The sequence below is a fragment of the Heptranchias perlo genome, chromosome 1 (assembly GCF_035084215.1).
Source record: "Heptranchias perlo isolate sHepPer1 chromosome 1, sHepPer1.hap1, whole genome shotgun sequence".
NCBI classification, from domain to species: domain Eukaryota; kingdom Metazoa; phylum Chordata; class Chondrichthyes; order Hexanchiformes; family Hexanchidae; genus Heptranchias; species Heptranchias perlo.
This window is the reverse complement of record NC_090325.1, coordinates 63,991,104-64,014,183: the sequence shown is the minus strand read 5'-3', so window position 1 is coordinate 64,014,183 and position 23,080 is coordinate 63,991,104. Positions and strand designations below refer to the sequence as shown.

General features: G+C 41.6%; 1 protein-coding gene across 1 annotated transcript in view; it reads left to right on the top strand.

Annotated features, from left to right (window-relative positions):
* Positions 1-18,708, top strand: part of cspg4ba (chondroitin sulfate proteoglycan 4ba) — a 109,402-nt gene extending 90,694 nt beyond the window's left edge. The window contains exons 8-10 of the mRNA XM_067985789.1: positions 714-883; positions 8,461-8,644; positions 10,168-18,708. Coding sequence (XP_067841890.1) covers positions 714-883; positions 8,461-8,644; positions 10,168-12,215 — 2,402 coding nt within the window. The 3' untranslated portion in view covers positions 12,216-18,708. The remainder of the gene's footprint in view (positions 1-713; positions 884-8,460; positions 8,645-10,167) is intronic.
* The last annotated feature ends 4,372 nt before the right edge of the window (positions 18,709-23,080 follow it).

Here is a 23,080-nt window from a genome sequence, read left to right as displayed (position 1 = left end):
ATGGACACTTTTTGACGTAATGTGATATTCCACCTGGAAAGCACAATACTCAAACTTTTTTTTCAATACATGTTTTTTTTTAAAAAAGCATTGATGTGTCTGTTGGGGGGGGATATTACATTATGATCTGTCAGAATACAAGCTTGTTGAGTATTTTTAATTTACACCAACAGGTTGTTAACAAAACTCTGCAAGCGGCCACTCAGACATCGAGTTTGTTTTGAATGAGTATGTTGGAAACGTACACATGTATGTCCATGAATGTTCTGACTTGCAAACATCATCATTTTAACCAAATTTCGTGAGGAATTGCCTTTCATGAGACATTGCGTTCCTTTTGAGAACAAGTATGCTGTGAACTAATCATGTGTCTGGTTTCCAGAATTCAGGACTTTGACCCACTAATGTTTTGATGGTAATTCTGTCCATTCCTCCATGCACCCCCACATCGCCCACATCCCCCCACTCCCCACACACCAAAAGCAAACGTTGCTGTCAATTCTAGTTTTAATAATGTACTCGCACATTTATGATTTCAGTACAAATAAAAAACAAGAAATCTTATCGTGCGGATGGGTTTCCTCAATAAAAGTCAAATGCTTTTGTGCCTTTAGCTACTGAGCTGCCCTCCTCTGTTCATTCTCTGGTCAGCCAAAATTCAACCAGTTATACAGATGAACTTTAATCTTATTCACTTAATCTTGTTCTCCCAGGGACACTTGAACTTATTAAGTCCCAACATTTGAAAGCTGTAACCAATGATGACAACACTGAAAACCGAACCATAATATACACTCTGGTTAATGTTCCAAAACTTGGTAGAGTGGTAAAAGTTGAGACTGACAATGTGACACATGAAGTGGCCAACTTCACCCAAAGCATGGTAAGTGTTGTGTTCAGTAACCTTTTTTGAACTGCGTCCTTTAGACTCAATAATAAATAAACTTGTATTAAAAAATTGTCATTTTTATGATGCAGCTAATCATGAATAATTTGAAAGAAGAAAGAACTTGCATTTACGTAGCACTTTTCACATCCCCAGAAATCCCAACATGCGTCACAGCCAGTGGTTTTACTTTGGAACTTTAGCTCAGGCCACCATGAGAGCTCCCCAGCTCCTCTTCAGATGGTGCCATGGGATCTTTTACATTAAACTTAAACGACATCCGAAAGATGGCACCTCCGATAATGCAGCACTCTCTTAGTACTGCACTGAAGTCATCTTAGATTATGTACGCAAATCCAGGAGTGGGGCTTGGACCCATGACTCTCTGACTCAGAGGTCAGAGTGCTACCACTGAGCCAAGGTGACAATTGATCTAGATATTTAGTAATTAAAATTTAAATTTTCACATTCAAGCCCTCCAAACATAAAATACAACATTTAAAAGCACATTTTAGTCAGAAAAGCAATGGTTCTTGTATGTACTCCTTGTGACAAAAACAAAATATTGGCTTGATGGCTGTCCCTTTAAATCCAGCCACAATACATAAGGGGGTTGAATTTCTGCAACGGTTCTCTCGATTTCCCACCAGAACTCCGGTGGAGACCCTGGAGAATTGGCTGTTTATGCTGTTTCTCCAGGGTTTCTGTAGGAAATTGGGAGAATAACCGCAAAAATTATACCCTGGAGAGTTTAAAAATATAAACTAGCTGCAGCCAGAATCAAACTGAACTTGATACATGTTTCAAGTTTCATTCGGTTGTCTTAATGAACAGTGTTCTGATGTTTTACTTAATATATCTTTGGTGAGGATTGCTTGATTTTACCTTTTGGGGAGGCAGAGAAAAACATTGTAGAAATAAATGGGAAAAAGAACAATTGCATCAGATTTAAGATGTGGAGATGCCGGTGATGGACTGGGGTGGACAAATGTAAAGACTTGCACAACGCATGCGTTTTTAGAACCCTTCACTCACCTGACGAAGGAGGAAAGCTCCGAAAGCTTGTGATATAAAATAAAACTGTTGGACTATAACCTGGTGTTGTGCAAGTCCTTACATCAGATTTAAGTAAATACATGTTAAATAATTCATACAGACAACAGAAAGGGCCATTAGTTTTAGCCCAGACAAGGGGGAATCTATATATCCAACAAAAGTAAAGAATCATAGAAAGATTAAAGCACGGAAGGCGGCCATTCGGCCCATCAAGTCCATGCAGGCTCTATGCAAGAGCAATCTAGCCAATCCCACTGCCCCGCCCTAACGTCGTAGCCCTGAAAATGTTTCCCTTTCAAGTACTTATCCAGTTCCCTTTTGAAGGCCACGATTGAATCTGCCTCAGGCAATGCATTCCAGATCCTAACCACTCGCTGTGTAAAAAGATTTTCCCTCATGTCACCTTCGGTTCTTTTGCCAATCACCTTAAATCTATGTCCTCTTGACCCTTCTGCCAATGGGAACAGTTTCTCTCTATCTACTCTGTCTAGACCCTTCATGATTTTGAATACCTCTATCAAATCTCCTCTCAACCTTCTCTGTTCCAAGGAGAACAACCCCAGCTTCTCCAGTCTATCCACGTAACTGAAGTCCCTCAACCCTGGAATCATTCTAGTAAATCTCTTATGCACCTTCTCTAAGGCATTCACATCTTTCCCAAAATGCGGTGCTCAGAACTGGACACAAAACTCCAGTGGTGGCCGAACTAGTGTTTTATATAGGTTCCTCATGACTTCCTTTCTTTTGCACTCTGTGCCTCTATTTATAAAGCTCAGAATCCTGTATGCTTTTTTAACAGCTTTCTCAACCTGCCCTGCCACCTTCAACGATTTATGTACATACACCCCCAGATCTCTCTGTTCCTGTACCCCTTTTAGAATTGTGCACTTTATATTGCCTCTCCTCATTCTTCCAACCAAAATGTATCACCTTGTATTTTCTGCATTAACTTACATCTGCCATGTGTCCGCCCATGCCACCAGCCTTTCTATATCCTCTTGCAGTCTATCACTATCCTCCTCACTGTTCACTACCCTTGCAAGTTTTGTGTCATCTGCAAATTTGGGAAATTGTGCCCTGTACACCCAAGTCCAAGTCATTAATATATATCAAGAAAAGCAGTAGTACTAGTACCGACCCCTGGAGAACACCACTGTACACCTCCCTCCAGTCCGAAAAACAACTGATCACCACTACTTCCAGCCACTGTTACTTAGCCAATTCTGCATCCATGCTGCTACTGCCCCTTTTATTCCATGGGCTTCAATCTTGATGACAAGCCTATTATGAGGCAGTTTATCTAAAGCCTTTTGAAAATCCATATACACCACATCAACTGCATTACCCTCATCTACTCTCTCTGTCACCTCATCAAAAAGCTCTATCAAGTTAGTTAAACACGATTTGCCTTTATCAAATCCATGCTGGCTTTCCCTAATCAATCCACACTTGTTCAAGCGACTCCTAATTCTGTCCCGGATTATCGTGTCTAAAAGTTTCTCCGCCACCGAGGTTAAACTGAGTGGCCTATAGTTGCTGGGTTTATCCTTACACCCTTTTTTGAACAAGGGTGCAACATTTGCAATTCCCTAGTCCTCTGACACCTCCCCCAGAAGATTATGGCCAGTAGCTCTGCAATTTCCACCCTTACTTCCCTCAGCAACCTCGGACCAGACACAATATTGAATAGTTTATTTGCACAACCTACGATAATTCACTTGCTTTTATTCAATCAATTCTTCGTAATAAATTAAAATGGAGACCAGTTGTTTATTTGAAACATCTCAAGTCTGAGCATGTATGTAATTTTTTTTGTATTTCTATTTCAAAGCCATATGTTTTGATCTGGGGCCCTGGAATTTTTGAATGTACTAAAGCACACAGATGTCCTATTACTAACAAAAGTCAAATGATTTACAGAGGCATTACATGGGACCAAGTCCAATCATATTTTTGTAATTTTGTAGATTTAATTAGTCACTCAAAAGTTGTAAACTTCCTGGCATGAACATAACTGATGTACAGTCCAAATAAGAGACTATTAATGAAATGCAATTAAGGAAAAATTTTAAGTGACCTTCATTATGTCTAAAACACACAGACATCTTATAGGCCAAATTCCAGGTCTGTCAGTGGAATGGTCAGCACCTTGCTCCCACTTTGTTTCAATATAATTCACTTTCTCATAAGCTATATCTATAAAACATTCTACTATCAATTTATGTATTCCTTCCAAACAGCAAAGAGATCTCTAATGGAGTCAAATATCTATTTTTTTAAAAACTGTCTGAGAGTAGGAGGCAATAATATAGTTATATTTGCAAATGATCAATCAGAGGTTACTAGATTAAAGGATTTACAATATTGTTCAAATGTCATAGTTCCCTATGTAGATAACGCCAGTCATTTTATAGAATCCATTTTTGTTCTAGTGTCTAGACCATACATCCTGTTTAGGCACTGATTATCTGTAACTGGAGTAAGATCTAAAATTCAAGTAAGGATCTTAAAAGTTGATATTCTAAGACAATACTATATGGTTTATTAAACAGAAAATATTTCAGAAGGAAGACCTTTATGATTCAGATCTTGCAGCCAGACTCCATCACCCATGTTTTGTTCTGTAGCAAGGCAGGTAATATCTGTCAGTTTGACATAATCATGAAATCCCCAGGTATCAGTTTACAGTCATTGACCACTAGAAAGAATAAACATGATTTAATCCATATGGGCATGTCACAAATTGTGTTATTTGAGCTGCTTTGATTTTTAATTTTAAGATTATTAGCAGTTGATATTATTTTGCCTCTGGATAGATAATAGATAGTGAATTCAACACAAATTCTAATGCACATTGTATTGCTAAATAGAGTAATTGTTAGCCCTAGGCCATGCCAACTAAAATGTACTCCAAATGGCCAACTTGGTACAACTGTTAAAACAGATAGTTTTAAAAAAAACCCAAGCAATAACATTGACATCTTGAAAATACCGACTTGACTGAGTTAGCTGATCTCAGTGATAGGGTTGCTAATGTTGGATTCTGTGCTCATAAGGTGGGGGAAAATCCCACCATCCAGGCACAATGGCCACTTGAGCAAGGTACCAGAGTGACTGTGAAACCATATCTCATTGAGAAGTTTCTGCCTCCTGCACAGGAGGAGGGAATGAAGAAAAATATCAATTTGGGTGACCCCGCACCGCTGGCACGACTCTACCAAATTAATGGTACGATACCTGCTCAGATTTGGTTATACCATTTTTATCGCCCATTAGAAATGCTGGGGAGAGAGATCAAATCTGCTATCAGGTATGAATATGATCTACATTTAATAAAACATGTTCCTTCATTTCTGCTCCTTTTCAAAGCTAGTAGGGATTTAATATATGGAGCAAATAATAGGATACAGCCCAACAAAGTCAGAACCAGACAGAGTCCCTACCATTCTTACAGATTAAGATTAGTGTATGTAATATGAATTGATTTAGAAAAGTTTATTCCTAATCTAAATCTAAGAAATATGGCCAAAAGTTCAGGATCTTTCAGATTCAATAACCCATTGCATTTGAAGAAAAAAAACTTACTAAAAAAGCTACCCTCTAGGATTGTATAAATAAACATGGATGGATCAGGTCCAATCATATCACTGTTCTATGTGTGTCTTAGAGTAATACAGTATCTAACTTTTCACATTTAAGGCATAAGAGCTGAACAGCCTTATTATGCTCAGTGATAGCACTCTCGCCTGAGTCAGAAGGTCCTGGGTTCAAGACCCACTCCAGAGACTTGAGCACATAATCTAGGCTGACACTCCAGTGCGGTAATGAGAGAGTGCTGCGCTATCGGAGGTGACGTCTTTTGGATGAGACATTAAGTCGGGGCCTTGTCTGCCCTCTCAAGTGGACATAAAAGATCCCATGACACTATTCAAAGAGGAGCAGGGGATTTCTGCCAATATTAATCCATCAATCAACATCACTAAAACAGATTACCTGATCACTTATCTCATTGCGGTTTGTGGGACTTTGCTTTGCTCAAATTGCCTGCATAATAACAGTGACTACACTTCAAAAGTACTTAATTCACCGTGAAGTGCTTTGGGACATTCTGAGGTCATGAAAGGTGCTATGTAAATATAAGTTCTTCTGTTTTTTCCTGAAGGGCAGAAATATAGTTTTAAAAAACTTATCTAACTGCTGACGCACTACAGGCCAGAGATATGCAGACGAGTGGTCTTGATGAAGAGGGTTTCATGTCGAGTCCGTTCTTCGTAGTACCAGAGAGGTGTAGTTGGACTGTCAGTTCTTTACAAGGTCATGACTGGAGAAACACCATAGGAGTTAATGGTGGTTAAGACAGACTTCCACAGTTATGCCAAGAGCAAAGGAGCAGCTGCAGTTGCACATCACCCTTGTATGCTAATCCAGAAAATCTCGACAGAGATCACTGCAGGAACTTTGGCGGTTTTTCCCCCAACTAATGGGCACTGAGTCCAACATTAGCAAACCTATCATTGCCCCACCTGAGATTAGCTAACTCAGTCAAGTAGGTATTTTCAAAATGTCACTGTTACCGCTTGGGTTTTTTAAAACCATCTGTTTTAATGGTTGTACCGGGTTGGCCATTTAAAGTACATTTTACCTTTGGAATACTGTTCCAGATAGTGTCATCACCTGGAATTCTGTCACTTGGAATTCTGGTCACCTGCATGCAGAGGGTCAAATGCAGAGTTAACCGTCACTTACTGAGCTAAGGTTGTTAGAACATACATTTGGGCAATGGGGAATTTGTTTGACCACTTACATCTCAATACAGTTTTTTCAGTTTTTTTCTGTGCCCAGAACCACCAGAATCAAATTTGTACTGCAGCTGTCACAAGCACAGATAACTTTGGCTGTATCTTGTTATGCTACCTAATTAATACAACGTAGATTTTCCTATACCAGCGCTGGAAGTGCACTCCTCGGGCTGTTGAACTTTGCAAACGATCTTCCTGTGGGCCCTCATTTGATTAGCACCAGGTGCATGTGAGGACACACTACACAATTGGTTGCAGGCCCACAGCACAAAAGAGGTCTGTGGATTCCTGGAGCCTTAGCAGCATAATTAAAGGGGCTGGTGCAGGAGGAATCCCAGGATTAATAAATGTATTATGATGCCCAGATACTGTTCTGACATTCCGGCACCGAAGTAACCATAGCATCCACTTAGAAACTCTGGAAGTAGTAGCGCCAGGTTTATATGGGGCAGTCTTCCCCTCCCCCAGCCCCAAATCTGCACCCAGTGCTTGTACAGGTGCTGAACCATCAAATGTTCATTTAATATAAATTACATTAAGCACCCTCTCAATGCAGCCACCTGAAAAGCCATACAGGAAATTTGGACGTAGCTCTATATTAAAGTACAAAATGATTAGTGCCTATTGTTCCTGTGTATTGTACCCACTTTTCAGTTGCTTTTTGGGCACCAAACACAGGAAAATCTACCCTGTAAAGTCTGTTTGACTGGCTGACTTTTACATTATGTAAAATGTAGATAACATTTAATCTGTGCACTGCGTGTAATACAATCATAAACTTGTTCTTAAAGAATGCATTTATGTTTTCACTGCACGTAGGAAACAAGAAATCTTTTGACTGATTTTTATTAACACGTTCTACTTTGTTTGAAGTGCTGTATTGTCATATTGCTACCTATAACTCATGATACAATGAATAAATAAAGGAAGGGGGGAAATCATCAAAACAGAAAATGATTTGAGAGAAACTGGATCGAACGCAAACACCTTTTTAATTAAAAAAGGGATAAATTTATCCTTAAAACAAAAACTTGCAGAGAATTGAGTACAAGCAGCTAATTTATTTTAAATTTCAACAAATGGGGATGTAAAGAATTGACATGGAGGAAAAGTTAAATGGATAATCAAAATTAACTTAATCTAAAATCACTAATTAGCTCAGGAAGATATAAAAGATGTGTAGCAAAGCACATGAACAACTATCTTTTACATCTGTTACATATTAAATTCACAATATGGGGCAGTGTTTCATTGAAAACTTTGGTAACCTTGTTCCTTTGGGCAAACCCATTGTACAGCCTTTAGTACCAGTTATCTATGTAAGTGGTGCTGTGTTAGGAATTTTTAGTGTCTCAGATGTCACACTTTGCCTGTCACACGCTTACCCACCCAGTCATGATAAAGGTGCATTAAAGTCTGTAAATTTGCTGACGCTTCAATGAGGCTTACTAATCCTCATGAGCTTTTAATAACAGAATTTGCCTTTTAGGCATTGATCTCATCCTTCCCAATAAATTTATAATTGAGGATGAATGGATAAAATTAGTTTACAAAATAGGTAAAAGTATAATAGTAACATAGAAAATGAGGTAAAGACTGGCAATTAGAAAGTATCTAAGTATAGTTGCTTGTATATGTTATATAGTATAGTATTACACCTTTTATATTAATGCTTTCCAGTTATCAAAGTTCCATTTTAGTTTGTATTGATTCCTACAGGTGAATGAAGGTTTGATTGCATACGAGCACACACACACTGAGGCCATAGGCTGGAGTGCAGAAGACTCATTTCAGTTTATAGTGTTTTCCCCGCCAGCCTCATTGGAACCTCAAGAGTTTCATATCACCATCTCATATGACAACGCTGGGCCAGATCGATCCAGTCGTCTTCTTGCAAATACAGGTGAGATATTCAAAGTATATCACCAGTTTATGAAAATACCAGAGCCTACCAAACATTATCAGTGTGACCATCTTTTGCACTTTTTTTGAAATTTTGGCCCTGAATTTCCTCACATGTAAATGAGATTTCTGCTGCAATTCCAACAAAGTTACGGTGACACAATGACAGAAAGAAAGAAAGACTTGCATTTATATAGTGCCTTTCACGACCTCAGGACATCCCAAAGTACTTTACAGCCAATGAAGTACTTTTTTTGAAGTGTAGTCATTGTTGTAATGTAGGAAACACGGCAGCCAATTTGCACACAGCAAGATCCCACAAACAGCGATGTGATAATGACCAGATAATCTGCATTAAAGTCTGTAAATTTGCTGACACTTTAATGAGGTTTACTTGTCCTCATGAACTTTTAATAACAAAACTTGCCTTTTAATTGGGGATGAATGGGTAAAATTAGTTAATAAAACAAGTAAAAGTATAATAATAAATTAGAAAATGAGAAAGTCTGAGGAAATTCAGGGCCATTGTTTATAATTATTAGTAAGATTAAATATCCACGCGTTAACACTGGAGGTGAAATTGGTCTTCTGTAGTCAACGGGGGAGAAAAGAATTGTGCGGGGTTTAAAACAGGCTGCTGATTAATTATCACTAATTTTGTGCCTACCACCCAAGACCAATTTCACCCCCAATTCCAGTAATAGGAAACTATTTAAACAGAGGGCTTTTAAATATTTGATAAAATATGAGTAGCTTTGATGAATTACATTTGTTCAAATCAATGTAATTAGGGTGTTGTGGTTAAGCTTTTGTTCAACCTCCACTTACAATAAATAAGCTATCAACATCGTACAGGGGAAGTCATCAAATACTGTCCCTTTAAGACATAATTTTCCTTGCTGTACCCAAGTAAGCTCCACATCCCACCTGCAGTTAAGGCTTTTGGGCCTCATTTATTTTTCACCCATCATTACTAGCAGTTCTGTTGCGGATTGAAGGGAAAAGCTCATGTTTTACTCACGCAGCTTTACAGTTCGTATGTCAAAAAGGGAAGGAAAGTGTAGGTGAAGTGTTAGTTCAAAGTACTCTCCCATTTTATACAAGAAAATTATGCTTTTACCAAGAATTTCTTTATTTTTTAAAGAAATATAAATTTTTGCACCAACCTGACGACCCACAAGTAGAGTCTTCCACCCTCCTAGGCTATTCTGTAGATATAAATTATGGGTAATATCCCAGAGCAGCAACATTGAAATGCCTATCTTTTGCCTCACTGAGATAATCTTTTATATCATTTAATAGTTTTCCGTTAAACAGTTCGCAGATCATTCAACCAAGTAATTCCCATCTGTGATTGGAGTATTTGTTGTTTCTTTCTCATCTCTCCCTTTTTTATCTAACCCTACTAAAAATACTTGTTTATCTTTTAATTTTCAGTTCTGATGAAGTTATACCTGAAATATTAACCTGTCTTTTTTTCTTTACAGATGTCAATTAACCTGCTGTCTTTGTTTTCCTCAACAGGTGCCGTTGTTACAGAAGGTGAAAGGATACTAATTGACAAGTTCAAGCTGGATGCTTCAAACCTAATGGTCAAGCTTCCAGAGTCCAAACGCTCACTATATGAAGTATGGTATCAAGTAATATCTTTGCCTACCCATGGTGTGATTGTTGTTGGTGAGCGTAACATTACCGAGCAGAAACCCTATTTTTCTCAGTTTATTGTTAATAAATATGGAATAACCTATTTACATGATGATTCAGAAAGTCTTAAGGACAATTTTACCTTTGCTGCATGGTTAAACCTAAAGAGCAAAGCTGCATCAAGACCCTTGAATGACAGTGAAGTGGTAGAAGAGATGTTCAATATTACCATTACTCCTGTTAATGATCAGCCTCCAGAATTGAAAACCAAAGCCCCTAGTTTGAAGGTAGTGCAGGGTTATAATGCTGTATTTAATTCAGACAATATAAATGTTGTAGATTTAGATAATCTACCAGAAGAAATCAGATACAGCATTATCAGTGGTCCCAATAATGGCTATGTGGCAACAGCAGAGAATTTGAATATGACGATCAAGCATTTCACACAGGCTGATATCAATGATGGTAAAATTTGGTTTGTTCAAGATGGAAGCTCATCATCTGGTGTTTTTTACTTCAGTGTCACTGATGGTAAACACCGGCCAGTATACAAATTGTTTAATCTGGAGGTTATACCTATTATGATCACACTTATAAACAACACTCAACTGGAAATTCAACAAGGGCAAGGTATTTCTACCATCACCAATGAACACTTAGCTGCAGAAACTAATGGGAAAGTTACAGTGATAAGTTATGAAATTACTAGCCCTCCACAATTTGGACATATTTTGATTGGAAACAAAAGTGTGACTATGTTTGAGCAGGAAGACCTTGTGAGAGGACATTTGAGTTATCACATGACCAACCTCTCTGTATCACAGGATTGTTTTGAGTTCACAGTGATGACTTCTGAAGGTAAGGTGTCTGAGCAGGTGGTTAACATCACAGTAAGGCCTTTGCTGAAAATGGCAAAAGACTTTAAGATTCCCACTGGAACTACTTGTAAACTTGGAAAGGATGTGCTGGATGCAAGCAAATTGGCTAGCCAGACCGGGAGTGTTCCCAAGTTTGAAGTAAAACAATTACCAACTTATGGCAGATTTGTGAGACCAAGCCACGTGGTCAGAGGTCGCAGAGAAGCTGCAAAAATATTTACTCAGAAAGACATCGAACTTGGTCTTGTACTGCTTGAGGTTGAGGCCAATATGACCGGAGTGGACTTATTGAATGACTCCTTCACATTTGTTTTGACAGCAAATAATGTGCAACCAGCTGAAGGCACCTTCCTTTACAGCATTATTCCATTTAATGATTCTAAAGTACAAAACATCACATTAAATGAAAATCCACCACATCGCAATTCAAATACTTCAAATACAACATCTACTTCAGGACAGTTACCACTGGGAGCTCAAACAGAGGTGCCCATTCTAACACCTGCTAAAACTGTGCCAAGGTGGCGAAACAAATCTCGCTGGGGAAATCGCAGAAGTAATACTTCTGTCTCTGCCCCAGATGCGACACTGGCAAGCTTTGTACAACAGACTGCAGTAGAACCAGTCAACAGAAAGCCTGTTGTTCAACCCATTCAGGATGCCAGCTCCCTTCATATAATTTTACCTCTTGCTTTTCTAGCACTTTTACTCATCATTATCATCATTGTTGTAATTTTGATAAAACAGAAGAAGAAACCAAAGCACAAACCTCTAATAAGTAATTGTCCCAATAATGATGCAACAAATAGTCCGAGCTTTCAGCCAGTAGAGAGGAGCCCGACAGTTCCAACTGTCACAGTCACTCGCCTTAATACAGGTGGACCCTCTGGTCCTTCACCGATAGAAAGACATAACCAAGTGGTCACAACAGCCACCAGTTCAAAAGAAACTTCAACTCTACTTTATAATTGTAATCGGATTGATGCAGAAATGCTGCAGCATTGTCGCACAACCAATCCAACCTTGAGGCATAATCAGTACTGGGTATAACAAAGCAAGAGATTTACTTCTACCCGTAAACCTAGTTGAATTATAGAGTTTAAGACAGACAAACTGCTGACAGAATCTCAATTCAGTATTCATTTTTACAGCAAATGTTCAGAACTTGAAAGTGACTGCACAACTTCTCTGCAACTTACACTGCTAAAGTGAGTTTTGAAATATATTTTTTAAAAATCAAGATGATTAAATGTTTTTTAAAATCAGTATTTTAACAGTTTGCAATCAAGCTTTGAAATCAGATGCTCCTTACCTTAGACTCTATGCCTCTATAGTATATATGTTCTATAACATTGACAAAGAAATGACATTTGGTCCCTTTTCAAATTCTAAATTAGCTTATTTAACTACACTTGATAATTACGTGAGACTCAGAAAATTAGCTGATTTTTTATTAAATTTAAGGCTAAGTCGTCTTGATTTTGAAGACTTAGAAGAAACATTGAAACATGAAGTTTTCATTTAACATTAGTTGGCTTACATTTTTTTATTTTACTAGGTAGTATCTTTAATAACTATGCAAAAAATTAATTATTAGCACTTCAAAAGTTTGGCGCCTTCATTTTTTATGTGGAGGGTTTTTTTTTGTAATGTGCTTATAAAGGTGAGGGATGGGCAAGACTGGGGAATGGACAATTTTCTCCACTTTTTGTCACCATGGGGTAAACTTTAACCCCCAAGAACGGGTGGGCTGGGAGCGGGTGGGTAGTAAAAATCCTCTGTTTTCAGAGCCGGACCGCATCCCAGCTCCAACGCGCCTCCTTCCAAGTTTGACCCAGACGCATTTGGATTTGCACGGGCTTCTGATACCTGGATGTCCCGCTGGCACTTAAAGCTGGCGGAACGATATTTAAAGGGCCAATTGAGGTATTTAAAGTACTTAAAGCTGTTAACTTTTTGTGTATTGACCTATACAAACCATTTTAACTTCTCCTGAACGTATCTCCTTGGCCTCTGAAACACGCCGTGGAAACGGAGGTGAGTTGCTGCCGACCCCCATTTGGACCTTCAAACCAGTGATTGACACGTGAATAAAAGGTGAAGTTTTGCAGGAGGGCAATCAGTTCTCTCAGACAAACCTTTGGCTGGGAGTTCTTTGTGTTCAAATGTAGTTACCTACATTTTGGACCCCCTCAAACTGACAACATCAGGATGGGGGGGGGGGGGGGCGCAATGAATTTATTCAACAGTACTTCTGAGGAGGAGGCACATCACCATGCCTGGCATGCAGCTCCAGAGGTGTGCCACAAGGACCTGCAGAAGAGCAGAGAGGGGACCAACGGAGAGGCCGATGTCATAGGAGGCAACTACCCACATGAGAGGGTCTACAGGCGAGACTGAGCTTCCTGGACCTCTCTGAGGAGCAGTGTCTATGCCAGCTCAGATTGAGTCGCCAGGTGATCGCAGACATCTGCACACTCCTTCATGCAGAGCTGCTCCCTGATGGGTCTGGTGGCCAAGCATTGCCTGTCACAGTTAAAGTCACCACTGCCCTCAATTTCTTCAACTGTGGATCCTTCCAAGGTGCCACCGGTGACATCACCAGGATCTCCCAGTCGTCTGCACATAAGTGATGTGACAGGTCACGGGATGGCTTGTTTGCAGGGCATCCGACTACATCAACTTCCCCATCGACGACATCAGCCAGACTCAAGGGCAGTGGGTTTCCACTCTCTGGCTGGCTTCCCACGATGCAGGGTGAAATTGATTGCACACACTTAGCAAGCCGAGGACCTGCAAATGAGCCAGGACTCGTCATCAACCGAAAGGGATATCATTCCATCATTGCGCAGCTAGTTTGCGAACCGTCAGAAGAGGTTTCTGCAGGTGGTGTGCCAAATTCCCTGGCAGCTGCCATGATTCCTTCATTTTGCGCGAGGTGGACTCCTCCATCCTCTGCTATTGTGGAGAGTGTGCGTGGCACGTCTTCCAGTATCTTGCAAAGATGCAGCTGTCCCTCTATCATTCTCATTCTCAACGATGACCCCCAGTGTCCAGCATCTGTGTCCCTCTGAACAGAGCTTGGTGAGGAGTGCGGATCTGACGAGGACTCTCCCCAACTGCCCCTGCCACCAATGTCTGCTCGTGTTCACTTGTGAGTGGTGAATCACCAGTTGATAACGCAACTATCTGCCTAACAGGATCCACCGAAGTGCCAGTATCTGCGCTGGTGCATGGCTGGTGTGACGGTGCCCCCTCAGAGGAATGGAGCTCCTCTGAGGAATCGCCCTTTTCCATGGCGATTCATCAATTCTTGAAGGCCCTGGAAGAGAACATAAAACAATATTAAGAATCAGTGCAGCAATGAGCATACTGTGGTGTGCAACAGGTCAATCATTGATAACACCAATTCATGATGTGTGTGAAGGATGTTAAACTTCAGTCACCAGCCGTTTGCGGGTTGCCAGTCTCTTCATCTCTGACAACCAGGCATTCAATCGTGTGGCTGAGCTCAAAGGCCCCCTCCGCCTCTGCCAGGGGCACTATTTGTGGTGGGCCCCCTTCAGTCCTACTTCTGTCCCCTGCATTTTGCGCTCTCTTCTCCTTCAAGGGAAGAAAAAACAGACGTGTGAGTGTGTGAGGATGACGGGGTCACCCAACGGATGCATTGCTTTGGGTGAGGCTGCCCATAAAAGAGATACATCAGAGGGCGAGTAACAGACAGATTCATGACATTGCATCAGGATTGGGGTGAGTGGGAGTGGTGGGTTCACAAATAGAGAGTGAGGAAGTGCACAGAAAGTGAAGGTAAGTTGATAATGAGACAGAAGTTGGTGTGAGGAGTGATGTGATGGAGTAGGCTTGGCAAGACAGAGTGAGAGGGGGAGTAATGTACACCACAGGATGTAGGTGAATCAGTAACTGTACTCACTTTTCCTGACCTGGTTAGGTCATTAAAGCGCTTCCTGCACTGTACCCATGTCCTTGCCACTGTGCTCCTGCTGCTCGGCTCCTCTGCCACCTCGAGCCAGGCCTTCTTGGTGGCAGAGGCAAGGTGCTTCCTCCTATCACCCGGGTACAGTATGTCCCTCCTGCTCCTCACACTGGCCAGTAGCAACTCAAATGAACAGTCAGTAGACCGGAGTGCTGGCTCCATCCCTTGTTGCTCCATATCTTTAAATTCCTCCTTTCTCCCTCAAAATCCATGGTTGCAATGTCCCTTTGAATACTCCAGCTCCCAGCATATCATTCGAGTGCGCAGTACACCTGCTGCGCAGCTTGGAGACGGGAAACCCGGAAGTCACATTATGGACCTTCAGTTGAGTCGTGATCGCTCAAGACAATGCACGCAAAATTTCCGGGTGTCCCACGCTTGTATTCACCCTCCTGCTGAGTTCCCGCCGGTATGTTAAAATTATGCCCTATCTGTCAGCACCAAGTTCTCCAAAGTACAGGTATATTTCAGGTCAGAGTAGAGCAAAAGTCCCTTTAGTCCAATTCAACAATGTGCATTAATCCAACCAAAAGTAGCATCTACTTTAGCACCAGTGTGAAATTTTTCACTTCCAGATGAAAGGAATACAAGTGGCATTTTTAAATACATGATTAGTACTTACCATGGAAAAGTGAAGAATATGTGAGGGCAGTTTACTTTCAGCTGTATTTAAAGAATGAATTTGTTACTTTATCAATTACGGGGGTGAAATTCCTGCCTTCGCTAATTTTAGTGGAAAGATCAGGTGTGTGTATAAAGTGGTGAAACATTGCTTTCTCACGCACATATTTTTGCTACAATTAGCAAAGACAGGAGTTTCCTCAAGTTGTTTCAAGTTACAGACTTTTTAAAAAACACAAAGTAATTTTTTTTTAAATCAAAATAATAGCCTGAGATTAATTTTATTAATTATAGCACTGTAGCTAAATAGCTGAAGTACCCTTATCTGTGCTGTTCTTCTTCAGTGGTTGTTCAGTGGTTGTAAATGACCCTGTTGGGAAAAAAATATTGCTATACCACGCGCAATAGTTATACACCCCTATTACTCCCCAGAAATTAGGAGTGGATTTTTACAATGTGATGCTATAGAGACTGGACGAACTTGAGAAGTCCTGTTTATGCACTGCAGGAAGTGATGCTGATTTTCCAGTGACTCACTGGCTCCAGAATAGATTAGTCAGTGTTGTGCCACCCTGTATAATTTTGAGATAATAAAAAATACTTGTCTATCCCTTAAGACTCCAAATGGCTTTCACACTGTTTTTGAGAAATAACTTGAACCTTTTCTAATCCTGGGACAGAGAGGAATGGCCCTTTTAATTTCAAGTGCTGCATGAGACCACTTCTCCCATGCAACAATGTAAAAGCTTACCAGAAATACTTTCACATGATTTACTGAGTATTGAGTAACCTTTATTTCACATTGCCAAAGAAAATTGATTTTTTTTAAAATTTGCTTTTCAATTTTATTTATGGATTAATTTCTTGTACTAGTAGCAGGTTTTTAAAATTTTGTTCTTAGGATGTGGGTAACACTGACAAAGCTGAATTTTTTTTATTGCCCTTCCTTAGTTGGTCTAGGAAGGTGTCAGTGGGCTTTCTTCTTGAACCACAGCAGTCCTGCTGATGGTGCTCCTACAATGATCTTAGATAGGGAATTCCAGGATTTTGACCCAATGATGATGAAGTGACAGTGGTATATTTCCAAGCCTGGATGGTGTGTGACTTGGAGGGGAACTTGGAGATGGTGGTGTTCTCACAATCTTGTTGACTTGATGATTTTACTCAGTGGTGACCCCCACAGTGTGGATGGTAGGGCATTTGACAATGGTGATGTTGTTGACGGTCAGATGTTAGTGGTTGGATCTTTTCTTATTGGAGATGCTCATTACCGAGCACATGTGATGCAAAAGGTACTTGTTACTTATCTGCCTAAGCCTGGATGTTATCCAGGTTCTGCTGTAGGCTGGCATGGGCTGCTTCATTATCAGTGGAGTTGTGCACAGAGCTGAATGCTGTAAAATAGTCAGCAAACAGGCCCACTTCTAACCTTATGATGGAGGAAAGGTCATTGATGAAGCAGCTGAAAGTAGTTAGGCCACCTCCTTCCAAGCATTCTGCAGTGCTGACCTATGGGGGTGGTGCTGCCACAGTGGCAAACAGGGTCCCCCTCCATAACCATTTCAACAGCCACCAAACAGGGAGCTGGTTGATGAACTGCTCAACTAGTTGCCTGTGCATTGGGTTTCCTTTCTTTTCATTTTTGACCATCACTTCTTAGCTTCCCCTTCAGCCACGGCAAAGGCTTCTAATGGTTTGAAATACCTTTTGAGGCTTTGCTTAGTTGCCAAGAATATATGTCCACCTAGTTTGACCCTTTCCTTTAATTGTTCAAAACTTTTTAAATTTCACCTACATGCAGTTTTCTGCTCCCACCAACAATGTATGTTTTGCACAATTCCAAATTTGTACCAGGAGCTGTGCAAAATAGTAATGAGATGACATGCAGACACACTTCAGGTGAGCTTTTCTAACCTTTCAAGAGTAAACTGTACCTGTATTGGAAAATCTACCCCCATGTCTTGAGGACTAGAGGCTGAAATCTAAAGCAACCCCCGAATACTGTCTTTGGTAGGTACGAGCTTAGTCTAGAAAATTAACGGAATTGCTTTGTTTTCCTTCAGAGGTTTGGCTTTGCTGCACACTTTGTGCATGCTTCTTTAAAAAATCTGCAGATCAAAATTTCAGATGCAGCCCATAAATGGCCAATTTACAGGTCCTGTATTATTGCTATACATTCATCAGTGTACACAAAATGGGCAGCTGCAAAATGCATCATTATGAAAACCAAAATGTAAACTGCAGCTGATTGAGAATCAGGCTTTATTGCCAGAAGGCTGCTGAAGATTCCATAACTAGATTTGTTGACCTTCTGATAAAAGGAGCACATTAAACCTATCGTAATCCTGAACTGTGTAAATAACTCAAAATAGAGTATATATTTTAAATTGATCTTTAAAAATAAATCTTATTTATCTTTCTGAAATTCCATGGGTGTATGTACATCTTTAAACTAACCTGAATGATGGTCAGTGACTTACTAGTATTTTACTTGGTTCAGTTGATGCTTTCAACAATATGAGTAAATGAACCTGTTTGAATTGGGACTTGAATGTATCAGATTTCTTACAAAAATTGGACTTGTATTATTTGTAAGCAACATAGACTTACTAGTTGGAAATTAATCCTAAGAATTAGTTACCTCACAAATTGATATTTACACGACACAGTATCCTTCTTTCTTTCCTTTTAACATCAAACAAAGCCTTGAATAAAGCTTACAATTATTTATCATTTCTTGCTATGTCTACTTGACAAAAAGACATTTGCATTTGTTCACGTTCTCATTCAAAATATTTAGTCAGAGTAATTTTGCATTTGTAACTTGGAATGTGTTTTAATGTACAATTTAAATATGGGTTTTATCTGATCCTGTAATTTTGTAAGACCACAAGCTTATAATGGTATTATCTTTTATATGTTTTTAAATAAAGGAATTGTATAAATCTGTTCAGTGAACCTTAATTTTATCATATACTGTATATAAATTATTAATTTTTCCCTGGCCAGCCATAAGGGGAGCTCTCTGTTGCAGTTCTCTTGCTGTTACCTCTAAGGTTTGCTGCTTGAGCTGGCACAGACTGGAACACAGTTTGCTGTCACAACAGATCCTCATCAGCTGTGCACAGTGGTCTGTGGAGTGGGACTAGCCTTTACAGTTTCTTTGTTCCTTTTGAGCTAAAGCTCTGTGTTCCACCACTAGTCCGGCCAAGATATTTCTAAACAAAATTGAAAAGCAATAGAACCTCACAAGCAAGGAATAAAGGATACAGGAGTGATAATCTCCAGTCATATCTTTATTGACAAAGAAGATAATCCATTCCAAGAAAATAATCACAATACCAGTCTACTTTGGCAATCAACTCTTTCACTTTTGTGGTAAATTCCAAGTGATTTATCAAGTGATTCAAAGCGAAGCTTTTTGACAAGATCAAACAAATGGAGACTACTAAGAGGCATATGAATAATATGCATAGTTTATAATTCTGAGGCAGAATTTCCTCTTTGTAGAACTTATAAAAACTTTAATTTATATTTTGAACCTCACCAGCCAAACGTGAGAACAGTGAATTCAGTACAGCTCAAGTTAAGAGAAGGAAGTGCTGGGGTGAGGAACCTATTTGCACTAAAGGTTAGCATTGAGTCAATCCAGATTAAACCAGTCATTTGATAGTCAATCCCTTTCTCATTTCTAGCCTCCAATCTCCAACACAACTGTACTAGACTCTCTCTATTATTGACTCTACTGAGGTCGATGCACATCTGAACTTTCCTGCCTCGTTCCTTCTGATTTGTAAATTCAGTCCTACATGCTCTTCCTCCTCCCTACATTCTCACTATATTGAAAGTAAAACTAATCACGCATCCTCCTACTCTAACATTCTTTCCCGGGACTTCAAAACTGTAGAATACCCTGGGGTAGAAATTGGTATGCGTCGCGCCCATTTTACACCCGCAAAATGAGCGCAGTGTTGATCAATCTATGCAAGTGTTCGGCCCACTGCTAAGTTTGTCAGGTCCATTTTTTAGGCGTCCCGGATGGTCACCAAAAACAGGCGTTAGGCCCCTTGCTTATGTTAATCTATGGCCCAATGCCTGTTGAAGGACCCCTATGCAAAATTTGTTTCTGATGAGATGTCGGGCTTGCTCCACCCAGGATTCTTCAGCGGCCCCTCCAGCTGCCAACTAAAGGTAAGTTTTTTTTTAATATTCTTTAACAAAAACCTTCCTGTGGAGCCAGGAGGAGCATGAGTGCTCCCCCGACACCACATTGTCACAATCACCATTCCCGCCATAGCCCACTCCAACTCCCTCACCTCCCGGCACTTACGTTGGCCTGCTGCCATTGAGGTAAGCGGCCCGACGTTCATGCTCGAGCTGCTTATGGAGGCATGACAAGCTGCAGCAGTTTGTGCATTAAAATCCTAATGAGGCCGAGGCACAATTTTGGGCCAGCCTCAGGCCTCTTGGTTCAGGCATACGCTGGCTCTGCAGTGCCAAATCTGGGCCTGAACATATTCTGATTTACTGTTCCCCATGATCTGTGACCTCTGACCTCTTTAATTTCTGTCTGGATATCTACTTTTGTTTGCTATTTTCTGACTCTTGCAATGTCTCGGCTCTCTCCTGTTAGAGGTAAAGTCTTTAGATCAGTTCATCAATAGAATAAAAGCACGCTACTGTGACTCTCCCAACATCCAGTGATGGTTTTCATGGTTACTACAGAAATAACTGGCCTAGAAGTTAAACATTCCTTTTTATTTCTCAGTATTAGAAACAACTGAACCCTGACCCCTCTAAAATCTGGAGCAAAATATTATTTCATTATGGTTTTGCGTTAAGATCGGCCGCGCCTACACATCCCCGGGTTTGCCATCCACAGCGCACTCCATTCTCGGGGAATGCACGCTCCATTCCTGTCCCCACTTTAAAATCAGGGCCCAGGGGCTTGATTTTTACACCCGCGAACGGGTGCATTCGTGGCGGGGGGGGCTGCGAAAATCGGGGATTCCCGGGGCGGGTCTGGAGCCTGGCTCCAACTCGCCCACTTCCAGGTTCCCCAGTGACGCACTGACATGCGCGCGCAGCCCCCGCATGTAGGACTCCCGCCGGCAATTAAAGCCAGCGGGGTGCCACTTAAGGTAATCATTAAGGTATTTCAGGTCGTTTAGAGACCTGATTAACATGACATTTTAGGAGGGGTGGGATTTTCCAAACAACTGGGACTGTTTCCCGTACTGGGGGAAACACTCCCAGTTGAAATGGACATGTTGCAGCCATCAGCCTGTGGCAGCTGCAAAGGTCCATTTGACAGGTGGGGGTGGAGACCCTCACTCATTGCAGAAGGCCACTCTGTCACTTTGGACAAAGTTTGGCCTCCACCGCCCTCCTCCTAACAATAAAATTCACCAACTTGCACACTTACCCCGGTGTCCAGACACGTTTACCTACCTTGTGGACCCCCTCAAATGTACATCTTCCAATGGGGGCCGCCATAGCTGCAGTCATGACCTCCTCGGAGGACAAACAGCATCACCAGCCTCGCCGTCCACCTCTGACACGTGGAGCCCCACAACAGAGTGCTGTGACACATCCACCTGCACAGCAGGAGGGAGGGCAACGGCAGAGAGAGATGCGTCGCAGAAGGCACTACCCTCACCACAGGGTCTACAGACCGAGGCTCAGCTTCCTGGACCTCTCTGAGCAGCAGTGCACACGGAGGCTCAGAGTCACTCGACATGTAGTCGTGGACATCTGCAGCCTCCTTCATGCCGAGCTGCTCCCGGCTGGCCCAAGCACCATCTTCTTACCTGTCGCTGTCAAAGTCACCACTGCCCTCAACAACTTCTCCTCCGCATCCTTCCAGGGTGCCACCGGGGACATCACCGACGTATCTCAGTCGTCTGCACAAAAGAGCCCTGCAAATACACCTACACCCACTCTGCAGTGACACAATGGGTGGCATCAGGTGTGGGTCCTCATAGTGATCCTCAGGAAAGGGCATTATTGCACAAACCAGACAAGATTCGCAAAGACGTGGCAGTAGTGGTGACAATATAATATGTTATGTGAGTTGATCAGAAATTCAATATAAGTAAAAACCAGGACAAACCCTCAAACACCCTCGTGCATCCCCTTCATGCTCACGACACATTTGCCTTATGCTTCCTACTGCACATATGTGATGCATGCCCTGTGGCTGCAGCACAGGTAGTGGCAGGTTGAGTGAGGCTGACCGTGAAAGAGATGCATGAGAGGGTGAGTATGAGATAGAGCCATGAGATTGTATGAGGATTGGGTTGAGTGGTAGTGGTGGGATGAGTACTGGCGAGGTGAGGAAGTGCAGGTAAGATGAGGATGAGCTTTGAGTGGGTGTGAGAGGTGCTGTGATAGAGTAGTGTTGGCAGTGCAGAAGGAGATGTGGGGTGGGAGCGGTGGTGTGGCAGACGGAGCATAGGGGACTCACTTCGGCTGACCTACTTAGGTCATTGAAGCACCTCCTGCACTGTATGCAGGTGCGCAATGTGTTGGTGGTGCAGGTGACCTCCTCTGCCACCTCGAGCCAGGCCTTCTTGTTGGCAGAGGCAGGCCACTTCCTCCCGCCCGCCGGGGGGAAGATCTCTGTCCTCCCCCTCCTCCTCACCCCATCCAATAATACCTGGAGTGAGGCATCATTAAACCTGGGAGCAGCCTTCCCCCTGGGCTGCTCCATGCTGTGATTTTTCCTATTTTCTGCAGCATCAGTCAGTGGAGGACTGCTCCTTTAAATAAAGCTCCTCCAGCTGCCAGCCTATGCTGCGCATGCGCAGTCCGCCCGACGCGCAGCTTTCCAGCGCGAAACCCGGAAGCACAGGTAAGTGGCTCCAATTAGCCTGTGATTGCGTACGAAGCACCCCGCTTTCACTGGGCGCCTCCCCGCTGCGAACCTGCCGCCCTCCTAATATCGGGCCCTAAGTGTCAGCAGACTACTTTATCCTAGAAGAGTGGGGGGAAATGGAGGGACGATTATGAAGCCATTGGAAGCATCACAGCCAAGTCCAATCCTGTCCTCGCTCGATATCTACACATGTACACTTTTTTAGCAATGATCATTGGATAGCAATTAGAATTGGAAACACTCACCAACTTTCCCCTTCTCTATCTCAGGGTTACAAAAAGCAAGTGTAGCACATCAGCTGCTGCCCCAGGTGGAAGCTAACTCAGAACCTTGGGTGTCCCTGATCCGTGATTCATAAACATACTGGGAAATACCCATGTCCATTGAGACACCAAAGGGAACATCAGTTTTGCAATTACAAGT